Genomic DNA, 17840 nt, shown 5'->3' on the forward strand with positions numbered 1-17840 from the left:
TCACAGAATGTCTGAGGAAGATTCCTTTACAGAGCTTATGTCACAGCAAATAGCAAAAGGAAGGAAAGTTGTGCAAAAAAATGAGCCTTTTACAACCCCAGGTGCAAAGTGATTTAAAATACAACACTTGTAGTCAAATTCCAGATTAAGTCATTTCTGAGCAGCTTAACGTGTCCTGAATTTAACAGTGTACGGCATGCCTGACTAAGACATTGAATGTCTCTGTAATGAGCCTCGGAATCGTGGTTTTAAAAACAAGAAAATCTTCCAAGAAAATATCAAATGATGGATGAATTAATGGAGGGAGCAATTGAAGCACTTTTTGTAAGTCATAAGCGGAGAGCAAAAAAGTTGTTTTTCTCCAACTGCTCCAGCATTTTTCATGATGATGCTTGATGTAGCACATTTCTTCCAGGGATTGTGAGATTAGTTTGAAAGGTGTTTCATGAAGGTTCAGTAGAGGGATTTCCCTCCACATACTTTCTTATCAAATTAGAAAGTGAGGTAAACAGAGACTACAGTATCTCCCTAATCTTGCAAAGGCATTTAATGCTTGGTTGAGATTTTTCTTTAATTAAAGCAGTAGTTTATGCAAGGAACTATTTTATACCTTGTTTGCCAAATGACATAAACACAACTGTTTGCTTGCTGTTGACGTTAGTTCATAAATATAGAAAGAGAGACGTTAGTCTGTACATTTTATAGCTTTTATGCTTGAAATATAAAAATAAAATATAAAAAAGAATTATCATGCATCTTAGCTTTAAAAAAAAAACTATGACATCTTCACAATCTCACAGTTACTACTTTTTTTCTCTCCAAGTTTTACTGGAAGTCTTTGGTTTGATTTATGTATAATTCACCTAAACACAGGCCAGCAGTTTTATTTTTGTAGGGATTTTCACATTTTATTTACCTCTGCTTCTCCTGCTTAATGAGGACAATATTTTCTCCGGTGTCATAAACAATGATTTGACTTGAAAAAGCATATTTTGCCACCCACATCTCACTAGAGGCGTGATTGCGCAGTAGAATCTAGGTGAAAGAAAATCAGATTTCCCTGCCCATTTAATGACTAAAAAGTAAATAAAGGTTGAGAGAATTATGTGACACAGATTGATGCTTTACGGAAGCTAGATTACACAGCTCCTTTTTAATGTATGGGATGATTGATGACATCAACAGAGGAATTAATAAAGGTGTAGCGAGCTTCCCACTGAAATAGAAATGCTAATGGCTTCCTTTTTTACTACTTCTACACATCTTTGCTGAGCAACCAGCTAAATGACTGTTTATGAATGACTCTGAATCAACCACATATGTGATTCCTGTCATACGGCAACAGATCAGTATAGTAATAATAAAAAATTGGTTTTATTTTATGGTTTTTATCTATTCGTTGTCTATATTTCTACTCTTCACTACCTCTAATCTCATCTCTCTTCAGTTCAGCTCTCTCCGCCTTCGTCTCCGTCTCTCTTTTTCTCTCTGTAACGTAGCACTGTCACTCTGAATATTAGGCACGACAGGGCCCCTTTTCCCTCCTGTGTGGTACCAAGGTTTTCGTTGAACAGCTGATTAGAATTGCAGATGGCTCAGTCCGCTAGTCAGACAGCATAGGGCACCGGGAACACTCATCACAAACAAACTGCGTTATTGTCCTCTTTCCACACCCTCCTTTTTCCCATGCAAAGGAATGCAATCCTTTTCCCCTCATTTTTCCTCCTCTCTTGTCCCTTTTACAGTGTGAATTAATTAATGCCTAAAGATGTGCGCTATTATGCAGAGTAGTTTTTTCTTTGGTGTCCAGAGGGACTGGGGAGTGGAGTACCTCCATTGAATCTACCTGTAATGAGAAAAGAGGCGAAGGTTTAGAAATCTGATCGTTACGCCACCCTGCACAGTCGGCTTATTTAGCTCTTTCTGTTTGCCAGCTCTCTTGATCTGCTTGTCTCTCATTTTTGTTTTGTTTCAATCTTTATTTCTGTCCTGTTTTCTTCCTGTCTCCCCTGCTGTGCCCTTTACACTTTCTCCAGCACAAAGAGAGTTTCTGCCCGCTGGTTCGCAGAAGGCGATGTTTTGTAGAATCTTAGTGGATATCCTCTTCCCTCTGTCCAATCAGTCCTCTCATTTATTCACCCCTCCTCATCTTTCTCTGTGAGTCTCAGTCCTCCTGTTCACTTATCTTCCACCCAGGGGATTCCCTTTGCTGTTCAAAGTGGTTTACTTCACTTTTTTTTTTTTTTTTTTTTTAAATGACATCAGAAACAGCAGTATGCGACATTACGTGATGGCAGAGCTTCAGTTCATCCTTTGTCATTTTTTTTTTTTTTTTTTTTTTTAATAAATAGGACATGGGGAATGAATGAGAGAAAGAGGGGGAGAGAAAGAAAGAAAACCAAAGGGGAGAAGAGATGGTGAGAAGGGGGGGGGAAGAGAGAGAAAAAAAAAAGAACTCCTGGGTCACCTGTATGGAGAAAAAAAAAAAAAAAAACAAACAAAAAAAACAAACAGAGGAGACAGCAAACAACAAAGAGCAACATAATAATAGAGAAAACAAAGCACCATCACAATAAACTAGCTAGTCATAGATATCAATATTTACTAAATAATAAACGATATTGTGCAGCACGCAAGATAGACAGCGCACAGTGTGCTTTGAGGCAGCAGCCAAGAAAGCTTTAGTCCGCGTCTGTGAATACCCATGTGTGCATACCTGTGTGGATCAGCATGCTTGCATTCCAAAGGTTTCTCCATGTAATGATCTGCTAGGGAGTGTGGGGGGGCCACAGCCCCGTCCTCCAGGGTGTGAAGCGGGTATGGAGGAGATCCCCTGCTGTGCCCTTTACACTTTCTCCAGCACAAAGAGAGTTTCTGCCCGCTGGTTCGCAGAAGGCGATGTTTTGTAGAATCTTAGTGGATATCTTCTTCCCTCTGTCCAATCAGTCCTCTCATTTATTCACCCCTCCTCATCTTTCTCTGTGAGTCTCAGTCCTCCTGTTCACTTATCTTCCACCCAGGGGATTCCCTTTGCTGTTCAAAGTGGTTTACTTCACTAATCAGTCCCCTACTTGTCACTCTCACTCTCTCTCTGTCTTCCTCATCCTCTAACTCTGTATCTGTCTCTCTCACTCTCCATAGTGTGCCAGTTTTCCTGGCTTTGAACCAGAGTATCTCTCGTTCTCTCTGAAGACTTAGGAACACTTTTCTCTTCCAAACAGCCAGATCGGATCTGCTCCCAGGCAGCGGTAGTGGAGGCTGACTCGTCTCCAGCTCTGCTCCCCCGCCAGTTGCCGCACCAACGGCAGTGCTTTCCAAGAGCTAAGCAACAATGGCTGGCGGCTAGAATGTGCTTGTTATGTAAAAAGCAATGCCGTTGCTGTACGCTTATTCAAAATAGCAAGATGTAGTTCCTTCCAATTGATGAAGAAAGGAGTCACAATTAAAGAGCAGTGGCACTTACAGATTCTGCCAAACGTAGAACTGGAATTCTTTCCTCTGAACTGCGAGTATAGTTACAGCCTTTAAATCATTAATATATTGCCCCCTTCTCCTATTTATACCACTGCGCTCTTAACCCATTATGAGCCAGAGAACAACCCCAGTTGCCTGAGCAGGCTCTTAAAGCAGAATAATATGGATAAGAACGCTAGCAGACACAGACGACTACACTGGGCTTTTCCAGAAACCTAAGCCCTGTTTTATAAAGATGCTAAATACGGCCTGTGTCAGTCTCATGTCAGATGTCACCACTAGTTGCTGAGCCCTAAGGCAGCAAACAACTAAAAATGAAACTGAAACTTATGCAGAGTCAAGCTGCTGTCAAACAGTTCTCCAAGCAAGTGTTTGTAAACTCTGCAGTTATGTTAAGTCTGTCTTAACCGTCTCAGAACTTTAGATATTCCCCAATATAAAAGATTTCTTTTTTTTCCTCTTGCAAAGTAGCCTCATTTATTCACTTTGCAAGGCATAATTAACTCGTGTGGTAAACGGGTTGCCCCTTCTCGTGCCAAAGTATTCATGTGCAAGACACTGAACTTGTTCTGGCAAGGACACAGTGGAAAGTGGTTTGCAGAAAGTTAAAAGGCACTCTGTAATTGCAGATCTTTTAGAGAAGCGATTTCCTCGTTCAAATCCAAGTCATAGCCTGATGTTTCTAGGCTAAAACCAGGCTTCCTTTCTCCTACTCTTTGAGCTAACAAGGTAAAAATGATTGCAGTATTTAGTAATTAGGGATGTTTGTGGCGTGATGAGGTTTTGCCACCTTTTTAGTATACAATCAAATATACAATATGGTTTCTTGCTGTAAAAGCAAAATCATTTTTTCTTTGTAAATTTGTTGGGTTTTTTTCTTGTACATATGTCTCATTACCGTTGTCTTAATTAAAAAAAGAAATCTAATCTGCTTTCATGCATAACTATGAGGTTCAATATATTCATCATACTGTTTTAACTTTTGCTTATTTTCATGATACCTGCATGTAACGGCCCTGCTTAACCTTTCAGGCTTTCATTTTTGCATTTAAATTTTGAATCAGGCAATGTGGCTAAATGCTTTAAAATCATAGTAAAGTGTAAGTTATCTGCTCCAGTCTACAAATGTAGGCAGAAAAAAGGCTAAAAAAAAAAAAAAGAATTGGACAGTATGTCCCATTTGTCCTCATTATCGCCACTGTGGTGTCCTTTTGTAAGACCTGTACCCCTACCTGTACAGGGAAGCTGTTCAGTGACCAGCAGGTCAGATTGTGGTTGCACTGAGCAGCTTCTACACAACAAAAGTACTTTAGTATATTCAGAGTGTTCCTGCAAACAAGAGCTTTTGACACTAAAACATCTCAAACTAAAATAAGCTTTAAGATGAGCCTGAGGGATCTGTCTGTCAAACACTGTCTTTCCCTCGCCTACACAGAAATGAGTCGAGATCTAATCAGGAAATATAAAGCAAAACTCTTATTTGGGTAAACTAGGAATGTATCATAATTTAAAAGCAGTATCCCTGCCACTGTGGACACTCAGTGTTAATATAATCACTGTTGATATAATACCAAACAAAGAAACCAGTAAACATGAGCATTCAAGTTGTAAATGAAACACAGGAGACAAGACATCATTAACATAAAATACTTTTGTTTTTCCAGAATTTGCTAAATTGAAGTGGTAATATTCAAAAACACTACTTATCTTACTTAATAGTAATTCTGAATCTCTAACTTGTAAATTTTCAAGCTGCAGTCTTCAGATGTGATGTAGTGAGTCATTACTGGACTGGAGATTTTTGTCAAAATAATTGACTTCAGTTAGAATTTTGTATGTACTTTTAATGTGTGTTCTAACTTTCAACTCCCATAAATCCAGTCTTCAAAGCAGACCTTTCTGCTGCTGCGATGTGATGCGTTACATGATGAAAAGACCATGTGAATTTCATCAAGACGGAGACTGACTTCTCCAGAAGGCTGCGCTCGCACACAAACTGCCACAGAAATCCTTTATCATACATGCAAATACACCCGGCCATATGTACCACACTCACAATAAAGAAAAAAAAGGGTTTTATTCACCATAGCCTGGGTAATTTATTTCAAGTAGTAGGTTATCTATGTCTGAAACACACGGCTTAAAATAGCAAGTCCACAGTAGCTAAGAATGAGACCCATTACTCTGCCTCGAAGGGCTTAACATACATATTGTGTCGGTGTGTGCATATCTTAAAGCAGTCTGCTTGTATTGCACATATGGTTGCTATAATGTATTACTGTGAATAAAGATAATCAGTTAATGTGTTTTTCTTCTCTTTTCAGGAGATAAGGAACAAGGAGTGGACGGCCATCATTCCCAACTCTCAACTTATTGTCATGCCTTTCCCACATGATACACCCCGCAGGTACATAAACGCTTACACCTCTAGATATAATACAATATAGACGGGTCACAAATGGCTGCTTTCCTTGTTCACAGTCATATAATTTGCTCAGAGAACCTGTTAACATTTGTTACTATGGACACTATTCAACACTTTTAACCGCCTCGCCTGATGTCATTTGCTGGCATATTCGAGTTAATGTTACCCTCAGATCGCTCCAGACAGCGTCTCTGTGGTATATCTTCACAAAACAATACCCAGAAGTGAGAAAACATGCTCACGCACACACGCTATTACCTCGCAGCATGTGTCCTCATGTTATCATGACGCTATTCACATGTAGCTGAAAACCCAGGAGGAGCTCCAGATGGCTAGTCATCGCAGACAAACAATGACACACATGCACTTTCCTCGATAGGCTCATAACACTTGCATGTTTGCCAACGCACACATACCTACATATACACCACGAGTGAAATCAGACTAACTGACTGTTTATATGAAAACAGGCGCCTTGGTAGTCTTTTCACACAAAGTACAAGCTAACAGATTGCAAGATGTATCATGATGAAGATAAAGTTAATACATCAAAGTGGCTGGATTTCTGGAAATACATAAAAGTTCTTAGAAACTAGAGAGAGCGCAGTCTTTCATTCTGTTCAGCTGTATGACCAGAAAGTGAAAGAGTTGTTCGTTTATTTATTTTAACATAACACAGTCTCTGCTAATGTCCAGCATTTTGGTAATTGCATTGTTTTTCTGTCAGATAAAACTATGGCAAAACATAAAACAGCATATGGCAATCTTTCTTTGTCTCTCTTCCTCCCTCTCTCTCCCTCTTCTTAGTTGGAGCGCTAAATTGTACCTTACTCCCAGCAACAGCGTGTTGCTGACGGCCATCGCACTGATCGGCGTGTGTGTCTTCATCCTTGTTATTATTGGGATCCTTCATTGGCAAGAGAAGGTCAGAACACACACACACACACACACAGACACAGAGTAGCGTGTTGTAGTTAATGTTGGCCTCTTCCTGGTGATTTACTGCTTCAGAGTGTGAGTGTGTGTATGTGTGTGTGAGACAGAGAGAGAGAGAGCAGATTGGTCACAACCAGCAGCAGATGGGTCTCACTGTCCCTGTCCTGTAGTCCTCTCGCCTCCCACCAAGACACACATACACACTCTTTCTCTCGCTCTACCTCTCTCTCTCTCGTTCTCGGGGTCACAACCTGGAAGGACGTTCAGCTGTAATTGCCTTCTTCTGTCCTTTCAGCACGGCAGATCTGCTGTTCATTACCGCCATAAATGTGCTCTCCAGGGAGTCGATGCATGTTTTCATGTTTTGTTTTTTTTCTTCACCACCTCCGGTGAAGAAAAAAAACTGTTTTCTTTTTCTTTTTTTTTTAATGGAGGCACACACACACACATCACAGTCTCAGAAAAATGTATCCCATCATAGCAGGGTTGATGACACTCAGACACAAACACAAATTATCGCAAATGTTCTCTTTTTTTCTGGATTGTTTCCTTTTTCATCCACACACACACACACACACACACACACACACAGTCTGCTGGGCTGAGCAGTGCAGTAAGTTGTTGGCATCTTCTCCAAACCATCTGCCGTGAGACCATGTGCACTTAATGTGTTCCTGTGTGTGTGTTTGTGTGTGTGTGCGCGTCTTCACTCAGGTTGACATGCAGCATGGTTACACACACAGAAGGGCTCTAATTGCCCTCTTTTTTAGAAACGTGGGTGTGTGTGCATCAGCTTCATCTGAGCTGATGCGAAATTCAAAAAGATAAAAATAAATAAATAAGCATGGCTGGTGCCCAAACTACGTACACAAGATACATCTAGCAGGCTCAGGTGGATGGGAGGAGTGATGAGTGTGTGGATGAAAGCTATGTTGCAAGAGCAGGAAATGGGGAATGCAATTAAGAAAACGGTTATTTCACTCTTAAAGGTTATTTACGATTCTGTTTATACACAAGCTACTTAAACGTGCTTGGGTGCAGCCCTTCAAAAAAAAAGCAGAAATGCTTAGCTCAACATGAATCGTACTGTACATACGTCAAATGCTGATTGGTTGAAAGTTGGACAGTATAGTATTGACATTAGTTTTTGGAACAACAGGTTGGAGTTTGAATCCCAGTTAGCACATACACCCAGTAAAGCTAGATGTTAACCATGTCTACATCTGGTACCAATCGAACTCCTTCAGTTCACATGCTGACGTATCCTTGGACACGGTACTGAACTCCAAGTTGCCCCTGATGCATCCATCAGACTGTGTCAATGCCAGAAAGCACTTAGGCGTAGATAAAAGCATATGAATGTTTGTGTGGATGAGACTTGTAGTAAGAAACCGCTTTGAGTGCTCAACTGAGTAGAAAGGCTATATGAGTACCCGTCCATTTACCAAACATCAAAGATAAAAGAACAGCATGAAAAGCTCAGACAGTGGCTACGTTGGACACTTTTACACACATTTCACTTCAGTTCTGTTATGTTCAGTCCCAGTGTGTACTGTTGTTGAGTAGCCCACAGATTCAACTCAGTTCTGTCTTGTTCTCACAGAAAGAAGGAAGGAAGCGGTTGTCAGTCATAAACCAACAATATATTTGGCTTTGAACACTGTGGTGTCCATAGGCTGACTAGTCACAGTAATCAAAAATGTCTCACTACCCCCCACTGTACCCCTAATAAGAGTAATAGTTACTAGTTCCAGAAAGGTTTTTGGCCTTTTTGACTACTCGTTTCAGAGTTCTCATTTCCGCAGCATGCAGTTCAGTAACATTTTCTTAATGGTTTAATAATATGGTGGTATATCATATAGTACTTGCAAACTCATGATAGGCTTTGATTAGATAGATTAGAAGCAGCACAGGAATATATTATTCAAATGCACCGAAATATGTAACATCGCACTCATCATCATTTCAATTCAGAACAAAACACTGCACCACATTGGTGAGGCATCCAACATTCACAATGCATATGAAAACTCATTTGATTCAGATTACTAAGTGCATTATCAGGTTTCCACTGTGCATAATCCTGAGCTTCCACTGTGCATGCAGCAGAACTTCAGGTTCAGTGATTGAAGTTCTTATTGAAATGCTCCTTGGGAGTCACAGTTGAATTAAGCCGTGTTTGCACTTGACTAGTACTACCTGGGGAACTCTGTGCAGTTGGAATATTTGCAGAGGTAGTCTGTGATGTTTATCCCATGCAAATCTGCCAAGGCTGCAATTTGAAAAGTAGAAATTCCAATTATCTACCATGTTACACCAAATACAAAAGTGCTGTGAAAAAATTATCCTTTGCAGTTGTTTGTTTTCTTTTTACTTTTCTGTTACCTCTGTACCGCCCAAGAATTATGAAGGTTGTGTTTAGAAACATTTTGGGTGCAAATTCAGGAGGCTAGAGTGTCTGTACAGCTTAGAGACAAATTCACAGAAAGGGCAACTTAAATCTATCTAAAGAGCAAAATCCCAAAGTATAATGAAATGGTTGACATGCAGGGCAGCATGCTTAAGGAACATTTCACCATCTTTCTTTAAAATGTAGCAGGCTATTAGTAGTAAGTTAACATTAGGTCTGTAGCAAGCAGCCAGATGCCTTCTAATCAATATTTGCCATTATATGAGAGTAATATCAGTGGATTCCAATAAAACTCAGATCTACCCAGTTCAAATGTGCCACTCTAAACACAGACATGAGTGGGTAATTTTTAACTTGCACAAGATTTTTAATATGACTTATCTTTGTTTAGCTACACTTTTACAGTTGTCATTTATACCATTGAAAACATGGATTTGTTTTTTTACTTCTAGAAAGAAAATAACACTTTTCACTTTGCAACATTTATTTTTACATACATCTGCACATAACAGTTTCCTGCCATAAATCAAACTGCAGCTGTCTCTAATTTAACTGGTGAACAGTGTTTTAAACCCACAGCGTTCTTCTGTCCCTAAAGCTAAACAGCATTGACTCTATCTGAGGACGATCTCCAGTGTCTTGTCGGTATATACCCTTCAGGTTGTTCAGGTTGACACAATTTAAAGATAAATTTGATTTGAATTGGACTATATGTCTGGCCTTGATAACTTGAAGACACACAGCTGAACTGACTGGCTAATGTGGTGTAACCTCCTTCACCACCCAGAGAATTAACACTGAAGGTAAATCACATATAAAAGCTGCTAACATTCTTTCTTATATCTCATCTTCTCCCATCTCCTTTATGCGGGGCATCCGCTAAGGTCAAGGCGAGACGGCTGATTGACATTTGGCATTTCTGTGTGTTTGCACCGCCGCCTCTGGTATTTGCTCTTCTAATAACAAAGTCAGGCAGAGGGCAGAAGCATAAGGGCAAAGACACGTTGCCCAGCCTAACCAGCTAACAGGGCTTTTACACAAATTCTGTGAACTTCTGTTCAATGCAATATTAGCTAGGGATATGAAGAAGTCCATATGACTATATTCCAGAAAGTAGAAGAAACAAGTATTTAAAGGCACCTGTTAAACCATTTTGAACCCCATATTTTTATTCTTGGACTTTGTTAGAGTCGATCTGCATGATTCACAGCTCGTGTGGCTCAAATATGGGAGGTATGTCTCATCTTACATATATGGTATCTCACTATGGTTCAGCCTATTGGTTTGTCTGAAATAGCTGTCCTCTTCCTTTAAAGCCAATTTTATTGCAATTGGCTGCCCGTAGCAAGCAGAAGATTTTCTGACCAGATTGGTAAGTCTTTTGTGCACAAAGCCAGCGAGCTATGTGTTTGAGATTACCTTATTAGTGATATCCTATCTCATGCACAGAGCTAAGAGTAGAGCAACTGCCTGAAACAGAGCTTTTTGAGTGTTCGTCTCCCAGGGATTAGGTTCACATACACTGACCTCATTATTTGAAACTTCGGCCATGTTTAATGCAAGAATCAACCTTTGCAACAGTATATAAATGACACAAGTTGAGGAAAGGTCCCCTTTAAACAAATTGTGGGAAAGAAAAAACCAATGAAGCAGAATTTAATCAATCTCATCATCATGCAGGCCAGACTTAATTAGCTGACATTAAAGCCCTGTGAGACTTCAGTATGCATCACTGTAGTTTTCCACCTGGTTTGGGACACAGACCAGCCCACTGTGTCAGAAAACCCTTTAGATGGACACAAATCAATGCTCTGCTGCTTAATGATGATTCAAGCCTCAGGATGACTATTGGTAGTATCCCCAGGACAGTCAATTAAACCAGGCCTGGACAGCAGCACAGCCCAGTGGATTGGTTATCCAAAGGAAAGAACATCAAATCAATCTGCTCCTTAAAAACATGTTGCTTTTTTTTTTTTAAAAAGAGTAAAAAAAAGAACACAGCATCAATCAATATGAGATGCTGCAGTCTTTGAAGATAGATGAAGGCTTTATTACAAACCAAAACTGACAGGATTAAAAAAAAAAGATTGAATAAATGTGTTTCTGCTCGTCTTTTGGATGAAGCAAATTAGTCAACATCAGGGACGCACTGGCTTACCCACAAAAGAGGACATGCGTCTCAAAAAATCTTTCTAATGTAGTGACTGGGTTTAGTCGTTTTGTTATGCTAAAACATGAACGGCTCTGCCGTAACATTTAAGCAACGTTTAAATGTTTGGAAAGGGAAAAAAAGATCTGACAGTATTTTAACTTGTTGCCTGTTCACCCACAGAACAAAGTCATTGACTGACTACACAATCAGCAGTCCACATAACATAGAATTGTTGTTATTCATTTGTCTTCAACTGTGCCAAATCACAAACTTTAAAGATGTACATTTCACCCCTTTAAACCTGTGCCTCATCACGTCTTGATTATAAAAACAGACCAAAACCTTTACTCTTAGAGTGATAAATGAGATAATAATATGGACACTACCAGAGTAGCTTTGTATGATTCAAAATAATCCTTCTGTATTTTACAGTGGTGTTTCCCTCCTTCCTGGTTTCCTATTTTTTGCATGTTTGTTACACTTAAATGTTTCAGATCATCAAACAAATTCAAATATTAGATAAAGATGACACAAGTAATCAGTTTCTAAATTGAGCTGTTTAATATTAAGTGGAAAAAAATCCAAACCTATATGGTAATGTGTGAAAAAGTGATTTCCCCCCTAAACCTAATAACTGGTTGGGCCACCCTTAGCAGCAGCAACTGCAATCAAGCGTTTTCAATAACTGACAACGAGTCTTTACAGCACTGTGGAGGAGTTTTATCCCATTCATCTTTGCAAAATTGTTTTTCAACCATATTAAAAGGTTTTCAAGCATGAACTGCCTTTTTAAAGTCATGCCACAGCATCTCAATCGGATTCAGGTCAGTTCTTTGACTAGGCCACTCCAAATCCTTCTTTTTTTCTTTTCTTTTTTTTTGTTAAACCATTCAGAGGTGGACTTGCTGGTGTCTTTTGGATCATTGTCCTGCTGCAGAACCCAAGTGCGCGTTAGCTTAAGCTCACATTGTCCTTCAGGATATTTTGGTAGACAGCAGAATTCAGGGTTCCATTTACCACAGCAAGTCTTTCTGATCCTGAGGCAGCACAACAGCCCCAGACAATCACACTACTACCACCATATTTTACAGATGGGATGATGTTCCCTTTCTAAAAATGCTGCGTTACTTTTACACCAGATGTAATGGGACAAACTTTGTCAGTCAGATTCTACTTAAGTGATTTCTTGATTGAGAACAGGTGTGGCGGTAATTAGACTTGGGTGTGGCTAGAGAAATTGAACTCTAGCCACATTGAGCTTTCCAAAGATGTGATAGCAAACAATCACTTTTTCACACAGGGCCATGTAGGTTTGGATTTTTTCCCCCTTGATAATAGATAATTTAGAAACTGCATTTTGTTTTTACTTGCGTTATCTTTGTCTAATATTAAATTTTTTGATGATCTGAAACATTCAGTGTGACAAAAGTACAAAAAATAGGAAATCAGGAGGGGGCAAACACTTTTTTACACCACTGTATATCTTGTTGGTTCTACCCATTAGTTTACCATCTCTGACACCAGCTGTTTTGGCTCCTCTTCCTTAAGGCCACCCTTCTTTTAATGCAATTTTCTTCAGTTTGAATGATGTCACTGACATCATACAGACAAAAATAGAAAAGAATTCCTGAAACTGGGTGATTAGATCAGTCTGTCACCTCAGCTGTTGACTCACAGGGTTTACTTGTTACAAGCACTGACCTCATTATTTAAAACTTTGACCTTGTCCCCTTCAGATTCAACTAAAAAGCATAGAGTAGGTATAATTAGGTCCACTTGGGCCAACACGACATTTAAAGAACTGGATCATGGATTTATGACACATTTACAAGTGTGGCTTAAAGCAGATAAGACATATGTAAGCTGTTTGTCGCAGCAGTTATTTCTCTTGGTAATCAACAGACCCCGTACTGTTTCCAGAGATGTAAGGGAAATCCTCATTCTGTGCATAAATACATAGTTGAGCCAAAGCTTACACGAGGCTTCAGCAGTGTGAGGTTGTCCACATCGATGAGGATCTTCTGCATATTTTTAGCACAAAATTTCCTCCCTTTGTGCGACTGTCCCTTCACTGCAGCTCAGCTAGGAAATGCCCGCAGAAATGAAAATCTTGTACTTAAAAAATACCCACTTGATCAGGTTTTTTATTCCTGATTACTTACACTGGCTTTGTGTTGGGAGAAACATGGCCAGTAGGAATGGCAGGAATGATTACACCAACAATTACACCGATATAAAACATCTAAACAAAAGAATACTTTGATTTCAAATGGCTCCCAAAGTGACATAAATGGTTCATTTATAGATTTGACTGTTCTGTACAGAGACTAGTTTTACATAAGGAGGGTTGAGGACTGATGTTGGGAATTAGTCTGCAAATTTTAAACAAGGAGATTAGGGTTGTGTCCTGAGTATAGCTTTTTTTACTTCAATATTATTTTATTTGTAGGTTCTTGGTTTGATTATAGGGACCAAAAATGTATGTTTAGGTGATTGAACAAATCACTGATTTTGTTCAAATAAACCCCGGAATATCAGACACTTGTTACTGTTATGGCCTTGATCAATAGAATAATGGATTCTAACTCATCCGTGGCCATTTTCACATGTGAATAATCATTTTACAGTAGTTTCACACACATTTGCACTACTGGAAATACTCTGTGTGGTTTTAGTCACCGAAGCTGTCTGGGTAGAGCTTGCAGAAGACCACGCTGTCTGACATCATACAGACTTTTTAATGAGGGAGCTAAATGTTTTAAAGACCAGCTAATGTCCAATCTGACTTTGTCTCACATCTGCGTTCACACCTGCACTTCTTCCAGGTGATGTCTCAAAAATTTAAAAGCTGTTATCTATGTGTGAAAACGGCTTAAACGGCAGGGTCGACCCCAGATCCTTTCTGTTAAGCTCAGACATTTTGCATGTCATTTTTCACACGGCTGCAAGAGCTCACTCTGCATAATGGTTGTTTTAACCTGCAACGTCCACCTGGTGAGGAAAGCATCAACTTGGTGTATTCTGGAAGGTGCAGCTTATAAATAATTTAGTTAATACCCTCACAGTCCTTTTTAAGAAAGATAGAATTGCATGTATTACAAGTACGCAGGAACTACTTCTTCATTAAATTTAGCATTTGAGAAGAAATCGCGGTCTTTTCAGGTTGTTGGTAGTGAACAGTCATTAAGTTGGGACAAAGTGGTTCTGACACACTTACAAATTCAACAGTAAGGGTGGAAAAAGTGTCTTTAGTTTTATTTTGGCGAAAAACGTTTTACACTTTCCTTTGAAGTCTACAGGGGGTTGAGTTTGACACCTGAAAGAGAGATGTAGGGTGGAGTATCACTTCAGCTGTGACTTTTGATACCACAGTTGCAAATGTTCACACATCCCCATGGCCTCCTCCTTCTTGTCTTCAAAAAGAACTGTACATTATCCCTACTCCTGCACTGCGGGGATGAACACAGTCTGGACATGTTGAAATTACAAAATTGCTTTCATGGGCTCTCACATCATAACATGTTCTTGTTCTGTTTGAGACGATGTTAGGTGCCGGTTCAAAGAAGTAAACAGAAAACATGAGAAATTGCTGCTGTTGGCTGAAATTTTGTTGTTGTTTTTTTCATCAGCACACCAGGAGTATTAGAGTAGAAGCAGGTGACTTGAGCGGGGCCCTCAGGGAGGAGGTGTTGTTGGGAGAGGGTGGTGGACTTTGCTGCTGCACGTCTGTCAGCTTGTTCACAGCTTAGTTCGTACACCACTGCCTGCAGCCATCACACCTGCCTGTCTGTCCCACTGCCCAGATGATGATAATAGACTGTTGGCTATGAATGCACACATATTATCCTTAAAAGCCTTTTCACATTGACGGGAGGACAGAAACTCTGTGTGTTTGTGCGATGTTTGAATTTGATTAATCATTGGAGCAAACATTACATTTTTACCTGTTGTGATGTAATTGAATATTAACCTCCTAACAAAAAGTCTAATTTGTGCATCACTTATTAACAGATTTGAACATTAGACCACAAACCTCCAAAAGTTGATTCTGTTCATCTGGAGGTAACGTTTTCAGTGGGAAAACCACTGAAAACGTTACCTCCAGATGAACAGAATTTACTTTTGGAGATTTACTTACTGGGGTGATTGAGCATGCATCAAGACATTAGACCACAAAGTTAACCAGAATGTTTTAGTTTGATCATTTTCTCCTAACACATTTTTAACTAATCAACTGGTAAATGTAAATAAAGTACAAATTTTCCAGTTAAGCAATCTGTCCAAGAATAAATGGTAGTAGGTTCGTCCTATTCAGCACTGCTTTCAGATCTGAGTGCGTTCAGTTGGGCTTGGTTCAGGTTCTCTGACCGATGCACTGCAGATTGCAAATCAAGATTTTAGCTGTTTCTGGTTTAGAAGTAATACAGTGTCCTCACATTCAACAAGCACACAGATGCACAGAGCTTTTGGCTTTTAAGAAAATGTACTTCCGTTTTAGTCACACATTAGTCATCTCACTGCCATCAGTTTTAATTTGGCTAACGAACAGCATGCTCAGGCTGCAGCTGTCAAGCTTTGATATAGAATAGAATAGAATACTTTTATTTGTCAATTTCTTCAAATGTACTTGCCATACAAAGGAATTGAAATTACGTTTCACACTGTCCCATGCGTAGACATTGACAACAATAAGGTGCAGATGCACAACAAAAAAAGGTGCAGATGCACAACAAAAAAAAAAAAAAAAAATGATATGTACAGCTTCTGTGATTGCACATGTTGTTCGTGTTTATTGTGAGGTTAGGGGAACAGGCACTGTTTACCTGTTTGTAGTGGAGTATTCAGTGGTTCCCACATACTGTGCCCGTGTAACTTGGCTTTGCAGAAATAATAGCAGGTGATGTCTAAATTATTCTCCACGGCAAATCCAGTAGTTCTTCAGAAAACTCTGTGTTCCTGTTGTTCTGTTTTTCCTTGGTTATTAGAGATGTTATAAAGTACAATTTAAGGCAGGGGTCTTGTATTTATTTGGCTCATGGGCCACCCTCCATTAGCCAAATCAGTAAAAACATTGCATAGTAACCTGTACTTAAAAAAAGCCTCCAGAAATATCTGTTTCTCTGGAAAGGTTGAAGCACAGTACTATGCAAAAGTCTTGAGCTACCCTCCACTTTTATTCTTCGCAAGCTTTCTTGTAATTTCTTCAAATGTCAACTAAAGGTCCAATTCAGCTCTCGGGTGTCAGGTATTTCGTCAATTTCTTTCCCATTTCTTAAGGACATGACTTTCAGGTACTGTTCATTTGCTATAGATGGTTTTCTTAAGCCTGCCACTTCTGTCCTTCACTTGTCCAGTTTCCTCAGATGTTTCAAGGACCCCCTGCACATTCGGAGGTATACCGAGGTTTTCAATATTATCTCAGTGGGAAAAATCATGTGGTTGCAAAACTACTATTATATGTTTGTCAAACTGTTGTTTTTGTCACTTCTAATAACATTTGCAACAAATTGTGTGACTGCTGGTAACAAAATACCTAAAAACACAATCTTAACTGAGTTGTCTTTTGTGTGTGGACACAACACAGGTTTGTAAGTTGGTGCCAAAATGATTTGTAGATCAGTGTTAAAGTGTCTTAACAAAAAAAAAAGAAAAGAAAATTCCTCTGAAAATGGTCAGGTACAGGACTCAAGATGATTGAAAAAGCAGCCAGTTGCCAGAAAAAAAAACTCTAAGAAAGAAGTTGAGGAACATAGTGAGTAAAAATCGCCAAAGCTCTGCTAACAACAGTTCCAAACCTCCACTGGTATTAACATCAGCACAAAACCTGCAGTGATTTCCATGGCTGAGCAGCTCCTGTGTTATGTGTAGGTGGAAGCACTTACATAGTGTACAGTAGTATAAATCATACGACATTATGCGAACTCTGTTAGAGCATACAAATCCAAACATTTGATTCAAGAGCAAACAGGGGTTTAAAATAAAAGAGAGACGGAGTAATACAAAACAAAACCCTGAATACTGAAACCAGAAAGCTGTAAGTAACACAATTATGAGGTTGTTAAACTACAACTCTCACTCATTTGCCTGCATGATATTAATAAACTCAATCCATCCTTTACAGCTTTCATCAGATCTGTCCCTCTGAAGTCTTAAATCAATAAAATCCTGCGTCACGTTAGAACTGTCAACTAACATCGGTGTTTTCTCACTCAACCATGTGATGAGTGTTTTTAACTTTCAAATAGCATTATTCTAAATGCCTTTAAGTTCTGATGGCACATTCCCCAAGATTTGAAATAATCAAGCCGATTTTCTTTCTTTTTTTTTAAATTTTCCCTACCATCTCTGATTGTTAGCCAGTAATTGAAAACCCCACGGGCATTCCCAAAATACACGGTAGTGATTTGCCTTTCTGGTCCCTCTTCCCCTCCAGCACAAGCTCT

General features: G+C 39.3%; 1 protein-coding gene across 1 annotated transcript in view; it reads left to right on the forward strand.

The window, feature by feature from the left end:
* Nucleotides 1–17840, forward strand: part of itfg1 (integrin alpha FG-GAP repeat containing 1) — a 163700-nt gene that overhangs the window by 144491 nt on the left and 1369 nt on the right. The window contains exons 16-17 of the mRNA XM_085292496.1: nucleotides 5799–5881; nucleotides 6707–6824. Of these exons, the coding sequence (XP_085148622.1) occupies nucleotides 5799–5881; nucleotides 6707–6824 (201 nt within the window). The remainder of the gene's footprint in view (nucleotides 1–5798; nucleotides 5882–6706; nucleotides 6825–17840) is intronic.

The sequence above is a fragment of the Mchenga conophoros genome, linkage group LG1 (genome assembly GCF_057382185.1).
Source record: "Mchenga conophoros isolate Kocher_MC1m ecotype Shallow Benthic linkage group LG1, M_conophoros_male_GT1.1, whole genome shotgun sequence".
Taxonomy (NCBI): domain Eukaryota; kingdom Metazoa; phylum Chordata; class Actinopteri; order Cichliformes; family Cichlidae; genus Mchenga; species Mchenga conophoros.